The sequence below is a fragment of the Ceratotherium simum genome, chromosome 22 (genome assembly GCF_057802395.1).
Source record: "Ceratotherium simum simum isolate JZ-2026a chromosome 22, ASM5780239v1, whole genome shotgun sequence".
In the NCBI taxonomy this organism is placed as follows: Eukaryota; Metazoa; Chordata; class Mammalia; order Perissodactyla; family Rhinocerotidae; genus Ceratotherium; species Ceratotherium simum.
In genome coordinates this window covers 41,708,608-41,722,961 of record NC_141921.1, presented here as the reverse complement: position 1 = coordinate 41,722,961, position 14,354 = coordinate 41,708,608, and the positions used below count along the sequence as shown (strand labels likewise).

Here is a 14,354-nt window from a genome sequence, read left to right as displayed (position 1 = left end):
AGCCAGCTCATTTGCCAACGCCCAAGAGATTGTGTGTATCTGTTCCTCAGAGCGTTCTTCCCTCCTTATGGCTGGATGACTGAGTGCACAACTCACAGCTCTGTCCACTGGGACGATCAGCCTTCGTCCTTGTTCTTCAGGGCCGCCCCTGAGAGGGTGTCATGACACAGGGTGACAGCAGTCCATTTCCAGCTAGGCAAACGTACTGCACCCAACTAGGCCAGGTTCTTGTTTGTTTGTTTACTTGCTTCACACACTTCATTGAGATATAATTTATACACAATAAACTGCACATGTTTGAAGTGTACAATTTGATAAGTTTGGATGTATGTATGCACCTGTGAAACCATCACCAGAATCAAGACGGTGAGCATATCCATCAGCCCCCAAAGTTTCCTCAGGCCCCTTCGTCATCCCTCCCTCCCACCTCACCTCCAAGCAATCACTGAACTTTCCATCACTATGGATTACAGTCATGTGCTGCATAACAACGTTTCAGTCAAGGACAGACCACATACGTGACGGTAGTCCCAGAGCCTCGGTGTGTAGTAGGCTACACCATCTAGGTTTGTGTAAGTACCACGGGGAGGAAGAAATTTTCCTCCACTCTTCTAGGTTCTTCCAGCTGGTCTAAGAATTAAATTGACATGAGACAGATTAACAGGAGAAAAACAAACAAAAGTTTAATAACATGTAAACATGGGAGAAATCCAAGAAAACCGAGTAGCTTGCCCAAATCCCCAAAGTCCTCACCTTAAATACCATCCTCAACTAAAGACAAAAGATGATGTTGGGAGTGGGGAGAGTCAGGGACTTCGAAAGGAAGAAAGGCAATTCACAGGTAGGTGAAAAGGAGCAAATGTTTGGAAAACAAGTGTCTGGCCACACAGAAACAGAAGAACACAGAGGGGAGCCAACAAACGGGCTTTTCTAGGTTCCTCTCTGTCCACCACCCAGTTCATGTGATGCTAAGGTGATAGCTCACTTCCTGAGACAGGTTTTTTTACCTGAATTCTTTTAGGCAGTTAAGAGGGGGGTAACAAGAAAAACTTTCTAAGTCTTTTGTTTCTTCTAAATAATCAGCCTAAAATAATCCTCATGTTAAAGAGACAAATTTTGGGGTGGCAAATTTGTTCCGCTTCAGTTCTCTGATGTTCCCACAATGACAAAATTGACTAATGACACATTTCTCAGAACATATCCCTGTCATTAAAAGATGCAAGACTGCAGTTTGCATCTTCTAGGGTTTTACGGAGATGGAAGCATACAGTATGTACTCTTCTTTTCCACTTGGCATAATTATTTTGAGATGCATCTGTATTGTGTGTATCAATAGTTCATCCATTTTTATTGCTGAGTAGTATCCATTGTATGGATATACCACAATTTGTTTATCCATTCACCTCTTGATGGGACATTTAGATTTACAATATGGCTGCTATGAACATTCATATACAAGTCTTTGGACAATTTTTCTCCCCTTGGATAAACGTCTAGGAGTAGAATGACTAGATCGTATAGTGGGTGTATGTTTAACTTTTTAAAAAAACAGCTTTAGTGAGGTGTAATTTCCAAACCATAAAATTCACTTGTTTTAAGTGTACAATTCAATCATTTTAGCAAATTTACAAAGCTGTGCAGTCATCACCACAATCCAATTTTAGGACATTTCCATCACCTCAAAATGATCTCTAGTGCCCATTTGTAGTAACTCCCTGTTCCCCACTCCAGACCCACGGAACCACTAACCTATTTTCTGTCTCTCTAGATTTGCCTTTTCCGGGCATTTCATGTAATTGGAATCATACAATATGGTCTATGTCTGGCTTCTTTCACTTAGCATCATGTTTATGAGACTCCTCTGTGTTGTGGCATGTATCAGTACTTCATTCCTTTTTACTGCCAAATAGTTTCCACTGTATAGATACCACATTTAGTTTATCCATTTGTAAGTTGATGGACGTTTGGATTGTTTCCATTTTTTTGTGGCTATTATGAGTAATGTTATCAGGAACATTGTTGTATAAGTCCTTGTGTGGACATATGTCTTCATTTCTCTTGGGTAGACTGGAGTTGCTAGATCTTATGGTAAATTTATATTTAAGTTTTTTTATTGAGGTCACATTGCTTTATAACATTATGTAAATTTCAGGTGTACATCATTATATTTCAGCTTCTGAATAGACCGCATTGTGTTCACCACCAAAAATCTAGTTTCCATATGTATGTGCCCCTTTACCCCTTTTGCCCTCCCCTCACCCCACCCCTTTTATATTTAACTTTTTAAGATACTGCCAAACTGTTTTCCGAAGAGGTTGTACCATTTTACATTCCCACCAGCAGTGCATGTGGGTTCCAGTTTTTCCTCATCCTCGCCAACACTTGGTGTAATGAGTCTTTAATTTTCCATACCATCATTTGAGACATATAGATAATTATGTAGTGGCATCTGATCCTAGTTTTACTTTCCATTTGCCTGGTGAATGGAGCTGGGAGCAAGAGGGTACTCTGTGGAAAGCCAGACTGGGATGGAAGCTGGTGCTAGAGGTTCATGATGGATAAGGATGCTGTGTGGAGTCTCTGACAAGCCTCAATAGGAAAGTTTTATAATGTTGAGCATCTTTTCATGTGTGATTTGCCATCTGTGTCTCTTCTTCAGTGAAAAGCCCATTCAATTCTTTTACTCATTTTTAAAATTGAGTTGTTTGTTTTGAGAGTTCTTTATACAATATGGATACAAATTCTTTATTAGGTATGTGACCTGCAAATATTTTCTCAATCTTGTGGCTTGTTCTTCCATTAACAATGTCTTTCAAAGAGCATAAGTTATTACTTTTCATAAAGTCCAATATATCAATTTTTTCTTTTATAGATCATGTTTTTGGTGTCATATCTAAGAAATTTCTGCTTGATCCAAAGTCATAAAGATTTTCTCCTTGGTTTTCTTCTAGAAGTTTTATAGTTTTAGGTTTTACAATTAGGTCTCTGATCCATTTTGAATTAATTTTTACATATAGTACAAACATATAGAGAGAGGGTTTTTAAAAATTTGTTTTGTTTTGTGCTGTGTGCGTTTTTGGCTTATGGATATCTAATTGTTCCCGCACCATTTGCTGAAAAGACTATCCTTTCTCCACTGAATTGCTTTTGCATCTTTGTCAAAAATTAATTGGTCATATGTACATGAGACTATTTCTGGACTTTATATTCTGTTCCATTGATCTATTTGACTACCTTGATGTCAATACTACACTCTCTTGATTATTGTAGCTTTATAATAAGTCCTGAAGCAGGTAGTGTAGGTCGTCTGATTTTGTTCTTTGTTTTCAAAATAGTTTTGGCTACCGAGGTCCTTTGCATTTCCATATGAATTTTAGAAATTGTCAGTTTCTACAAAGAAACTTACTGGAATTTTTATTGGGATTGCATTGAGTCTACAGATCATTCTAGGGGAGAATCGATATCTTAAATATTTTGAGTCTTTCAATTTATGAACACAGTGTATCTCTCCAATTATTTAGTCTTTAATTTCTCTCAACAACATTTTATAATTTTTAATGTGCAGGTCTTGTACATTTTTTGTCAGATTTGCCCCTAAGTATTTCATTTTCATATTTCTTGATGCTGTTTTAAATGGCATTTTTTATTTTATTTTTATTTATTTATTTATTTATTTTTATTTTTTTCCCCCAAAGCCCCAGTAGATAGTTGTATGTCATAGCTGCACATCCTTCTAGTTGCTGTATGTGGGACGTGGCCTCAGCATGGCCAGACAAGTGGTGCGTCAGTGCGCGCCCGGGATCCGAACCTGGCTCACCAGCAGCAGAGCGCACGCACTTAACCGCTAAGCCACAGGGCTGGCCCTAAATGGCATTTTTTTAAAAGTTCAATTTCTGATGGCTTATTGCTAATATATAGAAATACAGATGATTTGTATATTGATCTTGTATCCTGCAACTTTGCAAAATTCGTTAACAATTCTAGTAGATTTTTGTAGATTCCATGAAATTTTCTATTATCATGCTGTCTGTTAATAAAGACAGTTTTACTTCTTTTCCAGTCTAGATGCCTGTATTTTTCTTTCCTTACTGCACTGGCTAGAACTCTAGTATAATGTTGAAGTGCTGGGAGCAGACATCCTTACCTTTTCCCGATCTTACGGGGAAAGCATTGTTTTTTGTCATGAAATATGCTGTTAACTGTAGGTGTAGCCTTTTATTCAGGATGAGGAAGTTCCCTTCCAGTCCTAGTTTGCTGAAAGATTTTTAAAAGTCAGAAAGGAACATTGGAATTTGTCAAATGCTGGAACATCTAAGGTAAAAGACAGATTGTGGGACTTCCACTTCCAACCACTAAGAAAAAGGGACAATGCTTGATGGATTTTTCTGCATCTATTGAGATAGCTTTTCTTTCTTTCTTTTTATCTGTTAATTTGGGAATTACATTGATTTTAAAATGTTCTGGGCAAGTCGCTTCACCTCTGATGGCCTCGTTTTTTGTTTGGCCTGTAAAATGGGACAATAATACTCATCTTAAAGCACATTTACGAGGCTGGCATGCACTGGCATACGGAAAATACCTGGCGCATAGAAGGCACTCCTTATAAACTGCTCATATTTTACAGACTGGATTAAAGGCATCCGTGTTCCTATCTTCCCCACTGCCTCCTCTCCCGCTCCTCCGGGCAGGGACCCCCCTTAATTCTTTCCTGCCTCCCAGTGCCTAGTACAGTGCCTCTTGACACAAAGTAGGCACAATAACTACTTGAAAGAAAGTATGAAAGAATGGGTCCTACCCGCCTCCGACTCGGGTCCCCACGCATCACACAGCTGCGTCCCACTGCTTGGAAGCAGCCTCAGACGCAGACTCTGAAACTGCCGCCGCCGAAAGCGGCGTAGCCCGTGGACCCGTCCTGACCAATCGGAACCTGCCCTCCAGGGGCCCGCCCCATTCCGGAAATCGACCTTCCGCACGGCCTCCGGAGTTGACCAATCAGCTGTTGAGCCCCGCTGTTAGGCCCGCCCCAATGTTGAAACTGCCGCTTCTGAATGCGGAGTAACGCCCGCAAGAGCGTCCCGGTCCCGCCCCGCACCTGACCAATCAGGACGGCCGGATCGGGCCCCGCCCCCGGCCGGCGACGCGCGGGCTGGCCCGGGCGGAACTCCGGGCAGCGAGGGCGGTGACGGGCTGCGCGGTTCGGGGGCTTCCGGGCGGTGAGTGCGGCAGCGGCGGGGCCGGGGATGGCAGGAAGGGCTCGGCGGGAGGCCCCGCGTGCACCCCCGCGGAGGGTTCGGGGCCCGCGGTGGGAAAGGAGGAGGAGGCCGAGTCTCCCCTTCCCGGGGTCCGGCCCTGCGTCCTCCGGCGCTGCCTCTGTGCTCTTGCTGCCCCCTCTTTTGAACGTCGCCTGCCCGTTGCATTTGCGCAGCTTTTAGCTTTCTAAGCGGGAGCTGGAGGAGGGAGTGCAGGCTGTTCTCTTTAACCCCGTCCGAAAACGGAGACCCTCGGACTGTACGTAGGGCCGAGTCGCTGGATCAGATAAGGGCGGAGGCCGGGTCTCCCGGGTCTGCAGATCAGGCTGTTTGCCCCCCTTGTGTGCACCCCCACGGAGTCGTCTGTACTCGCGTCTTCACTGTCCGCCTTCCCTGAGGGGCGTACGTGAGGGGGTCCGGTGTAGTCTGACTTCTCTGTTTTAGCCCCTGCAGCCGGGCTCTAAGGCGGGGCCCCCGGTGTGGGCGGTCCACAGGTGGGGAGTATGGGTGGCAGGGCTGGGGGCAGGGCAGGGCTGGGTTTCTGAGAGTAGGTTGTCTGATTGGACCAGGTGTTAAAAAGGGGTAGTGTGTGTCCAGGGAGACTGCGTTTCTGGTTGGAGGAGTCTAGGCCTGGGGCTCTGAGGGAGGTGGGAAGCCCCTTCCCCTAGCCTGCAGAAATCCCTGCCAGGGGCATCTGTGTGTGCTGAGCCTGGATCCCTGGGTGGCCGAAGGCTAAGAAAAGGAGGAGGCAGCTTCCCAGGACCCTCTCCACGCTGCTGGGGAAGGGCTGGTGGGACCTTGGCCCCTGGAGCCAGATTCTGATTCAGATCCTGGCTTTGCCACTTACTAGCTGTGTGGCTTGGAGCAAGTTGCTTAACTTCTCTGAACTTTGGTTTCTTCATTTGTAAAAAAAAAAAAAAGGGAAGAAGAAGGGAGGACAGGAGAGAGGGAAGAGTCCCTTCAGAAGCCTGGTTTGTGTTGGATTCACAAGTTGTAATGCTTTACATTTGTAGACTTGCCCTAATTGTTTTCTACAAATTAAATTAGTCTAATTCCATTGTTAAGGTTGTCAAAGGGAGAGTGCTCTCTTTTGGCACGTTAGGAAACACACCCTGGGCCAGTTGAATAATAGACATTTATTGAATGCTTACTGTGTGCCAGCCACTGTACTCAGATTTAACCTGCATTACCTTGTTTAATTCTTACAACAACCTTATGAGGTAGATACTGTTATCATCTCCGACAGATGAGGAAACTGAGGCACAGAGATGTTAAATAACTTGCTGAAGGCTGCACACTTAGGGAGTATCAGAATGGGGATTTGAACCCAGGCCTCTGGCTCCACAGGGCAGCCTCCTCAGCCTGATGTCACACTGTCTCAGTTTCAGTTAGCAGAGCTGGGCCTGGAACCACCCCAGAGGGCGCTCTGCGGCCCAGGAGTCAGCAACACCACGGTGGGAAGCCAGAGGCTACGCCCAGGATGGTGGAGACCAGGGACCTGGTGCAGCTGCGTCAGCTCAGCCTGGAGCTCCTGGGGCAGCTGTGGGCTGGGCAGGAGGCCGTGCGGCGGTCAGTGGCCAAGGCGGCCTCAGCGGTGAGCGCCCACCTTGGGAACTCCAGCAGGGGGAGGAAGGGGCCGCCTGTCCCTCAGGCCAGAATCCAGGCCTCCAGCGTCATCTCGTGCAGCGTGCCCATTTTACTGATGATGAGAAGACCGAGGCCCAGCGAGGGAAGGTCCAGCAGAGGCTGGAGCAGGGATGAGGAACCAGGCCTTCATGCCTCGTGCAGGCCAGCTGGGTGGGTGGCTGGGCTGCTCCCTGGGTGACCTGGCCTCTCTGTTCCAGTCAAACCTGGACTCCAGCAGCAGCTATGACTCAGAGACGCCATCGTCCCAAGAGATGTCCTCAGCGGCCCCGAGAACCTCCTGTCCAGAGGATGCCCACCAAGGTGACCCCTGTGATAGATCCGGGCCTGGAGGGGCCAGCTCTGGGGTGATCTCTCTCCCACCTGCCAAGTGCCACCACCAGGAGGCCCTGGGCCCACTGAGGCCCCACTCGGCGCCCTTGCTGTCTACTTCAGACTCAAATGACCCGGAGCTTTCAGCAGAGCTGGACGGTCTGCCTCAGGAGGTGCAGGCCCTGAGGTCCGTCCCGGATCAACAAAGCAAGCTGCCCAAGGTAACATGGGAGAGTAAGGCATCCGTTCTTGGGAGTTTCCTTGAGCCTCAGTTTCCCTATCTGACAAATGTACTCATGGGCAGCCTCCCTTGCAGGGTGAGAGGCTTCCAGGAGGTACCCTGAGTCATGTCCCGCTCAGCCTGAGTGCCTGATGAGTGGTGGCCATTAGTTTCTCAAACAGTACTTTGGGAAGAAGGTGATGAGCCCCATTACACAGATGGGAAGACCGAGGCTCAGAGGCCAGACTTGTTCAAAGTCATACATAGAGGGGACAGGGGCCAAACTCTTGTGTTCCAGCTCCTATGCCCTCGGCTGAGCCCTGGGGCCCATGTCAGGGTGTAAGTTAAGACATAGCCCCCTTCTTTCCCCCAAGGTGGGGCCTCCTTTGGGCTGGGCCTGCTGGCCTAGCCCTTACTCCTCTTTACCTCCCTCCTCAGCCGAGAGTGACCTTCAAGAAGGAGTCTCCAGTGCCTGAGGGGGTCTGGCGCTTCCGACCGTACCTGGGCTACGACTGGATTGCAGGTGTGGCCCGCCCCCTGCACGCGCCTTGCCTGGGAGTGGGGGGTGGGGGCCCCAGCTTGCTTATGCACCTGCCGGCGCCCCCACTGGGTGCTCTCTGTTTCTCTGACTATTCCACTTCCTCTGTTGGCCCCTGGCACAGTGACAGGCACAGAGATGGTGCTTGCTGAGCATTTGGGGTTTTTTTTGTTTTTTTCCCCCCAAAGCCCCAGTAGATAGTTGTATGTCATAGCTGCACATCCTTCTAGTTGCTGTATGTGGGACACAGCCTCAGCATGGCCGGAGAAGCGGTGCGTCGGTGTGCGCGCGGGATCCCAACCCGGGCCGCCAGCAGCGGAACACACGCACTTAACCGCCAAGCCACAGGGCCGGCCTGAGCATTTGTTGAATGAATGAGAGAACTGTCATATTGTGAGCATTTATCGTACGCCAGGTTCCTGCAGAGCTCTGTATGGGTATCATCTCTTTACATTTTACTGCCCATACCTGCCTCCCCTCAGCAACCTCAGTGGCCTCCTGGCTGGTCTCCCTCTGGCCTCTTTTGCCTCAATTACTGTCTATTTTTGACGTAGCAATCAGGATGAGTTTTAAACATGAGAGTAGATCGTGTCACTCAGAGTGCTTAGCACTTAGAGTCAAATCCAAAATCCTCATCCAGACTTCTGAGGTGTGACCTGGCCTCTGCTGGCCCCGTGACATGACCTCTGACAGCCTCCCCCCGGCTCTTGGCTCCAATCTGCTGGCCTCTTGCTGGTCCTGGAAGCTCCCATGCTCATGGCCACCTCAGGCCCTTTGCACTTGTTCTTCCCTCTGCTTGGAAGGCATTTCCCCAGTTCACACCTGCTGGTTCTTTTTCATCATCGAGGACTCAGCTGGACTGACAGGCCTTCCGTGAGCATAATGTCCTGGGGCCACACCCCCTGATCATTGCCTACGGCATCAGCCATTGGACTGTTCTTCGTGTCATTTATTCTCAGCAATCGTCTTCTCTGCTTGTTTCCTGTCTGGCTCCTCCGGTAGAACATAAGCTCCCTAGCCCGGGGCCTAGCTGTCTTTTCGCGCTGTGTTCCCTGAGCCTGAGCCTGGCACGGTTCCTCCCATAGTGGGCCCCCAGCCGACACTTGTCGAATGAAGGAGTGAGCGGTCCTGAGAGGTCGGTGCTGCTCGGATCCTCACGTCACAGAGGAGGAAACTGAGGCACAGGGAGGTTGAGTTACTGCCCAAAGGCAGGTGCTCCATGGGGTCGGTGGGACCAGTCGGGGGGGACAGGCCCGTCCGAGGACTTCCCAGACTACCTGCTCACTCTTTCTGGGAGAATGGAGGCTCCTGCCTCCTGTCCGCTCCCTCCTTTCCCAGGTGGACGTCTGCGCGCCCCGCCCGCCCGCCCGGCTCCCGAGGGTTTCTCTCCTTCCTCCGTCGTACTCCTGCGCCGTCAGCACGTGAGCGCCCTGCGGTGGTGACAACCGACTTGACTGAGTGCTGTTGTGTGCCGGGCGCTGTGCCGGGCGCTTCCCTCCCGTAGCTCCTCTACTCTTCCAGTCATCGTGTTAGGCAGCTGCCGTCATTGTCCTGTCGACCAGTCATCGTGTTAGGCAGCTGCCGACATTGTCCCGTCGACAGATGAGAAGGCTGAGGCGCAAGGGACGGAGCAGCGGCCCAGCCTCGCGTGCGGTCCGCGGTGACGCCGCCGTCTGTTCTTCCCTTCCCGAGGAAGCGTTCTCCCTTCATCCCACGTTTGCTTCTCGTTACTGGTTACTGCCCATTTTCCCCGCTTTCCCGTATAGCAAAGCTCCTCAAAAGGGTTGTCTCGACTCGCCCTCTCCAGTTTCTCTCCCCCGCTTTTTCTAGATCGGGCTTCAGCCCCGACACCGTCTTCACCGGGTGCTCGGTGGCGGCCGCGTTGCCAGCTCCGGGCTCAGTTCTCAGTCGGCGAGGGCACGGCCGCCCTCCCTGCTCCCGCAGCTCTGCCTTCCGTGACTGGCAGGGCCGGCAGGCCCCCCTCCCCATCTGCCGGCCGCTCCTTCCCGTCTCCTCTGCGGGGGCCGCTTCCTTGTTCCGACCTCCAGACACCAGACGCCCCCGGCTCGGTCTCCCGGTTCTTCTCCGTCTGCCCTCTCGCTCTGACCCCCCAGGGCAGAGGCTGTCAATGCTCTCTCTACCCCTGTTTTTATCTCTGGCCCCTGCCATGCCTCCAAATTCCAGATTTGTTTATCCGGCCGTCTTCTCTACATCGCTCACTAGGTGTCTTGGGTTAAACTCAACGTCCAGAATCAAGGTCCTGATTTCTACCCCACCTGCTCCTCCCGGGTCTTTCTGGTCTCTGTAAATGGCAGCTCCGTTAAGGAGTTAATGGTCATGACCTTGGGATCAACCTTGAGATTCCTTCTCTTCTTTTTGCGTCTTCCTCTTTCAGTCCATTAGCACACCCTGTTAGCCCTGCCTTTAAGGTATTTCTAGAATCTGACTACTTCTCTCCACCAGGATGCCTGCAGTAGCCTCCTAACTGGTACCTCTGCTTCCCTCATCTTGCAGTAGCCAGAGGGGGAATCCTGTAAAAATACATGGCCGATCTGACTGCATCACTGCTTGTCCCCAACCCTCCACCAGCTTCCTAGCTTCATCTCCTCCACTCTAGTTCCTCACTCCCCTCTAGCCACTTTCACCTCCTGGCTGTTCCTCAGACACACTGAGTGCACACCTGCCCCAGGGCCTTTGCGCTTACTCTTCCACCTGCCTGGGATGTCCACGTGGCTCCCTCCCTCTCTTCATCAGGTCTCTGCTCAGGTGTCACCTCCTCAGAGAGTTCTCCCCAGCACTCTTGCCCTATCAAGCTCAGTTCCCTGCCTCTGCTCTCTTTTACTTCCCAGCAGGTGTTACCAGTCCCCGTTGTGTCACAGGTGTCTCTGGTGACTAGTTTGTCTGTGACCACACATTAGAATGTAAGCCTCTCAAGGGCAGGGGCCTTGGCTAGGTCACTGCTCTCTTCCCAGCACACTGAATAGTGTCTGGCCCGTAGCAGGGGCTCTAAATATATTTGCATGGACAGTTGGATATGCGTCAGAGTAGACAGACACCGAGACACAACCAGCAGGGAGTGGAGGCCCTCCAGTCTGGGAGGCACGGTGAGGGCAGAGCGGGTGGACTGGGGCTGGCACCGAGCATCCCCTCAGCCTTGGCCAGTGGCCGCACAGCAGCTCCCCTGGGCTTTGCTCACTCCAGGGTCTCTGGACAGCAGCTCTCCCGTCACCAGCAAGCCCGAGGCCTTCTTCTCGAAGCTGCAGAAGTTCCGGGAAGCCAACAAGGAGGAGTGTATTTGCAGTGAGCCCGAGTGAGCAGGGTGGGCGAGAGCTGGGCAGGGCGGCTCAAGACCCCGTCGCCCTGGCCTGCTCACCCCTCTCGCCCTCACAGCCCCCAGGTCCTGAGCCTGCATGAGAACGGTGGTGTCGAGGGAGACCACGAATGTGAGTGTGAACCCTCGCAGGCCGCGCCCCACAGCCCAGCTGAGGGCCTGGGGGCCTGGGGAGGCAGCTGGGGTGTTGGGGACTCAGGGAGGGAGGCCTGGGGTCTGGACAAGGTAGGGGGAGCCTTGGGTGGGGGGTAGGGTGCACTGAGGCCTGGCCTCCTGGGGATTAGGGCCAGCCCTGTGTCACGGCCTCACCCCTCCCCAGCAGCCTTCATTTTCTTCCCAGCTGCCTCATTTTCCCACGTGGCCCCCCCACTCCCACCCCCTCCTCTGCACGTGTCGTCTCAGTCACGTGAGCACCTGAGTCTGCTGTGGGTTTGCATGTGCAGCACGCTGTGTGTCCATATGTGTACATGCATGTGGCCGTGTGAGGGTATTTGTGTGACGTACGTGTGTGTGCACCCTGTGTGTGATTACAGATACAGGCATGTGCATGTGTGTCCACGAATGTGACTGTGTAAAGCTGTGCTTTGTGTTTGCACACATGACATTTGCACGTGTGAAGATGCCAGTATGTGTCTGCACACACGTGCTTGTGTAGAAGCGTGTGCTCAGTGTTGTAGGTGAGCGCGTGTACGTGTGTGTACACGCGTGCGTGCCTGTGAGCGTGCCCATTGGGGGTGTGGGGGTTGGCGGCCTGTCCGGTGGGGGCGGGGGTCCCCGGGCTCTAGGTGCGCGGCTGAGGGGGAACAGTGACTGCTCCTGGGTCTTGCAGGCGTCTACTGTTACCGTGTCAGCCGGCGCCTGTTCCTGGTGCCTTCGGATCCCGGCAGCCCCTGCCGCCTGTGCAGGGTGCCCCGGGGCCAGCGGGGCCCTGAGACCCTGGCAGAGCCAGCGCAGGTCAGGTGAGTGGCCGGAGCGGACAGGACACCCGGGGCGGGGGTGGTCGTGGGGGCGGCTGCAGAGGCTGGGGCCTGCCAGTTCTGAGGGCGGGAAAGCTGCGCCTGGGGCTGGGTCCACAGCAGCGGGAAGCGCCAGCAGCAGTGTCCCCACTGTCACCCCCACCAGGGTGAGCGTCCCACTGTCCATCCTGGACCCCCCACACCAGTACCGCATCCACCGGCGGAAGAGCTTCGACGCCTCCGACACGCTGGCCCTGCCCCGGGTGAGCAGCCACGTGGGGCCAGGCTGGGGACGGGCACGGGGCTGCCCCCAGCTGGCCCAGGTCTGCAGATGGATCCTGGGGCCCAGAGAGGGTCAGGGACGGTCCCAGGGCCACACAGTGGGGCTGTGCTCAAGGAGGGCGAGTCTGGAGTTCAGGCTGGGCCCCTTCTGTCACCTGTGCTCTGCTTGCTCCCCGAGGGAGGTGGGGCACCCCACCCACCCCAGGCTTCTGGGATAAGTGTTGCCTGCATGTTGGCGTAACACGAATGGCCCTGGTTATTGAGGTCGTGTGTGCCTCGTGTGCAGTCCTTGGGAGGATTATCTCACGGAGCCCCCCAGCAACCAAAGGCACAGGTGCTGCTGCTGTCCCATTTTACAGATGCAGAGACTGAGGCGGAGGGGAGGTGACTTGTCCAGGGTCAGCCAGCTGGAGGAGCTGGGATATGAACCCACGCCCTTATGCTTCTGTGGTGCCTCCCACAGAGACAGCCTTGTGTCTCCTGGGGAGGACGGGGCTCGCTGGGGACCCCACTCACTCCCACTTGTGGCTGGGGTTGTTGGGGCTGGGGAGAGGAGAAGGGATGCAGAGGAAAGTTGGTTTGCTCGTCTATAAAATGGGTACAACATACCTTCCTCAGGCTTGTGGGGCAGTTCAGTGAATCAATACCTGTCGGGCGTGGGGCAGAGCCCGGCATGCAGGAAGTGCTCTGTTAGTGTCCACGGCCTTCCCTCTGCCCGTCTCAGGTCAGGCCCCGGGGCCTGGGTCAGCAGGGTTAGGAAAGGGAGGCCCAGGGGTGACCCTATGCGTGGACACAAGGCTCCTGCCCTGGGGGAGCCTCAGTTTGAGGGGGATACTGTGACTGTTTGGGGGGGCCCTGCCACTCTCGTGGGGGACACAGCCCCGTCTTAGCAGATGCTGCCAGTCCACGAGGAGAGGCACAGCCCCTGCCTGGGTGTGCCCAGTGCAGAGAGGCCTGCCCCAGGCCAGGCGCCTGAACCCCTTGTTCTCCACAGCACTGCCTGCTGGGCTGGGACATTCTCCCGCCGAAGGCTGAGAAAAGCTCAGCCCCTGAGAGCCTGGGTCTCTGGTCCTGTGTCTCCTCCAAGGCCCAGCACCGGAAGCTGTCAGCTGCCAGCCCTTCCTGCCTGGTGTGGTCCAGGCTGCCCCGGAGCAGGCCTGGGGACTGCAGAGTCCCCGGGAGCGGGATGGGGGTGGGGAGTGCAGGGCCTCAAAGCATCTCTTCACAGGGGCCCGTCCCCCCAGCCCTGACCCAAGGCACTCTTCCAGGGTCCACCACTCCCTGCTAGCTACCCCACCCCACCCAGGAGGGTGACCGTAACTCTAAGGTCCAGAAGGGGATGAGGCTGGAACTGGGGGCGACATGCTCCCAAAGTGGTCCCCTCTGACACCTCCTCATTCACCATCCAGGCCCTGCCAACACGAGTCCCGCCCCCCACCCCGATCTGGTCAGAATCCCAGGTCCCCCGGCCCTGCACCCCCGAGCTGAAGCCCTGAGGACTGGCCACCTGGAGGAGGACAGTGCCTCTGCCATCGTCTCTAGCCTCTCCCCTCTGGCAGGGGCACCCACGAGAGGGGATCCCAGCCCTGCCTCAGCTGGAGGTGAACTCAGGCCTCCCTTCCTAGGTTGGGCAGGTGGGTGAGCCCAGGCTTGTCTCCTTGCTGGGGACGGTGGGGGGACTCTGGCCTGAGGAGATTCTGTGACATGTTTGTAAATAAAGCTCGGCGCGCTCTGCAGCTCCAGGTTCCCACGTGTCCTGGGTCTGTCCTGTGGATGCCCTCAGTGCTGAGGAGATGCCCCGGCTCAGCCTGCCCTCCCCTCA

General features: G+C 53.4%; 1 protein-coding gene across 6 annotated transcripts; it reads left to right on the top strand.

Annotated features, from left to right (window-relative positions):
* The first annotated feature begins 5,141 nt into the window (after window positions 1-5,141).
* MIIP (migration and invasion inhibitory protein) lies at window positions 5,142-14,278 on the top strand. 6 transcript variants are annotated; one of them, XM_087446798.1, is made up of 11 exons: window positions 5,221-5,508; window positions 6,632-6,843; window positions 7,094-7,196; window positions 7,329-7,426; window positions 7,864-7,948; window positions 11,165-11,273; window positions 11,354-11,406; window positions 11,635-11,700; window positions 12,124-12,253; window positions 12,417-12,513; window positions 13,527-14,278. In XM_087446798.1, exons 2-11 carry the CDS (start codon window positions 6,730-6,732, stop codon window positions 13,818-13,820), a joined length of 1,149 nt encoding a protein of 382 aa, XP_087302924.1. In that variant the 5' UTR covers window positions 5,221-5,508; window positions 6,632-6,729; the 3' UTR covers window positions 13,821-14,278. The 6 variants fall into 6 exon arrangements, with proteins under 6 accessions (XP_087302922.1, XP_087302924.1, XP_014639357.1 ...); XM_087446796.1 differs by lacking the exon at window positions 5,221-5,508 and adding an exon at window positions 5,142-5,213 and having other exon boundaries at window positions 7,094-7,426; XM_014783871.2 differs by lacking the exon at window positions 11,635-11,700 and having other exon boundaries at window positions 7,094-7,426; window positions 13,527-13,661; window positions 13,942-14,278.
* Window positions 14,279-14,354: the final 76 nt, after the last annotated feature.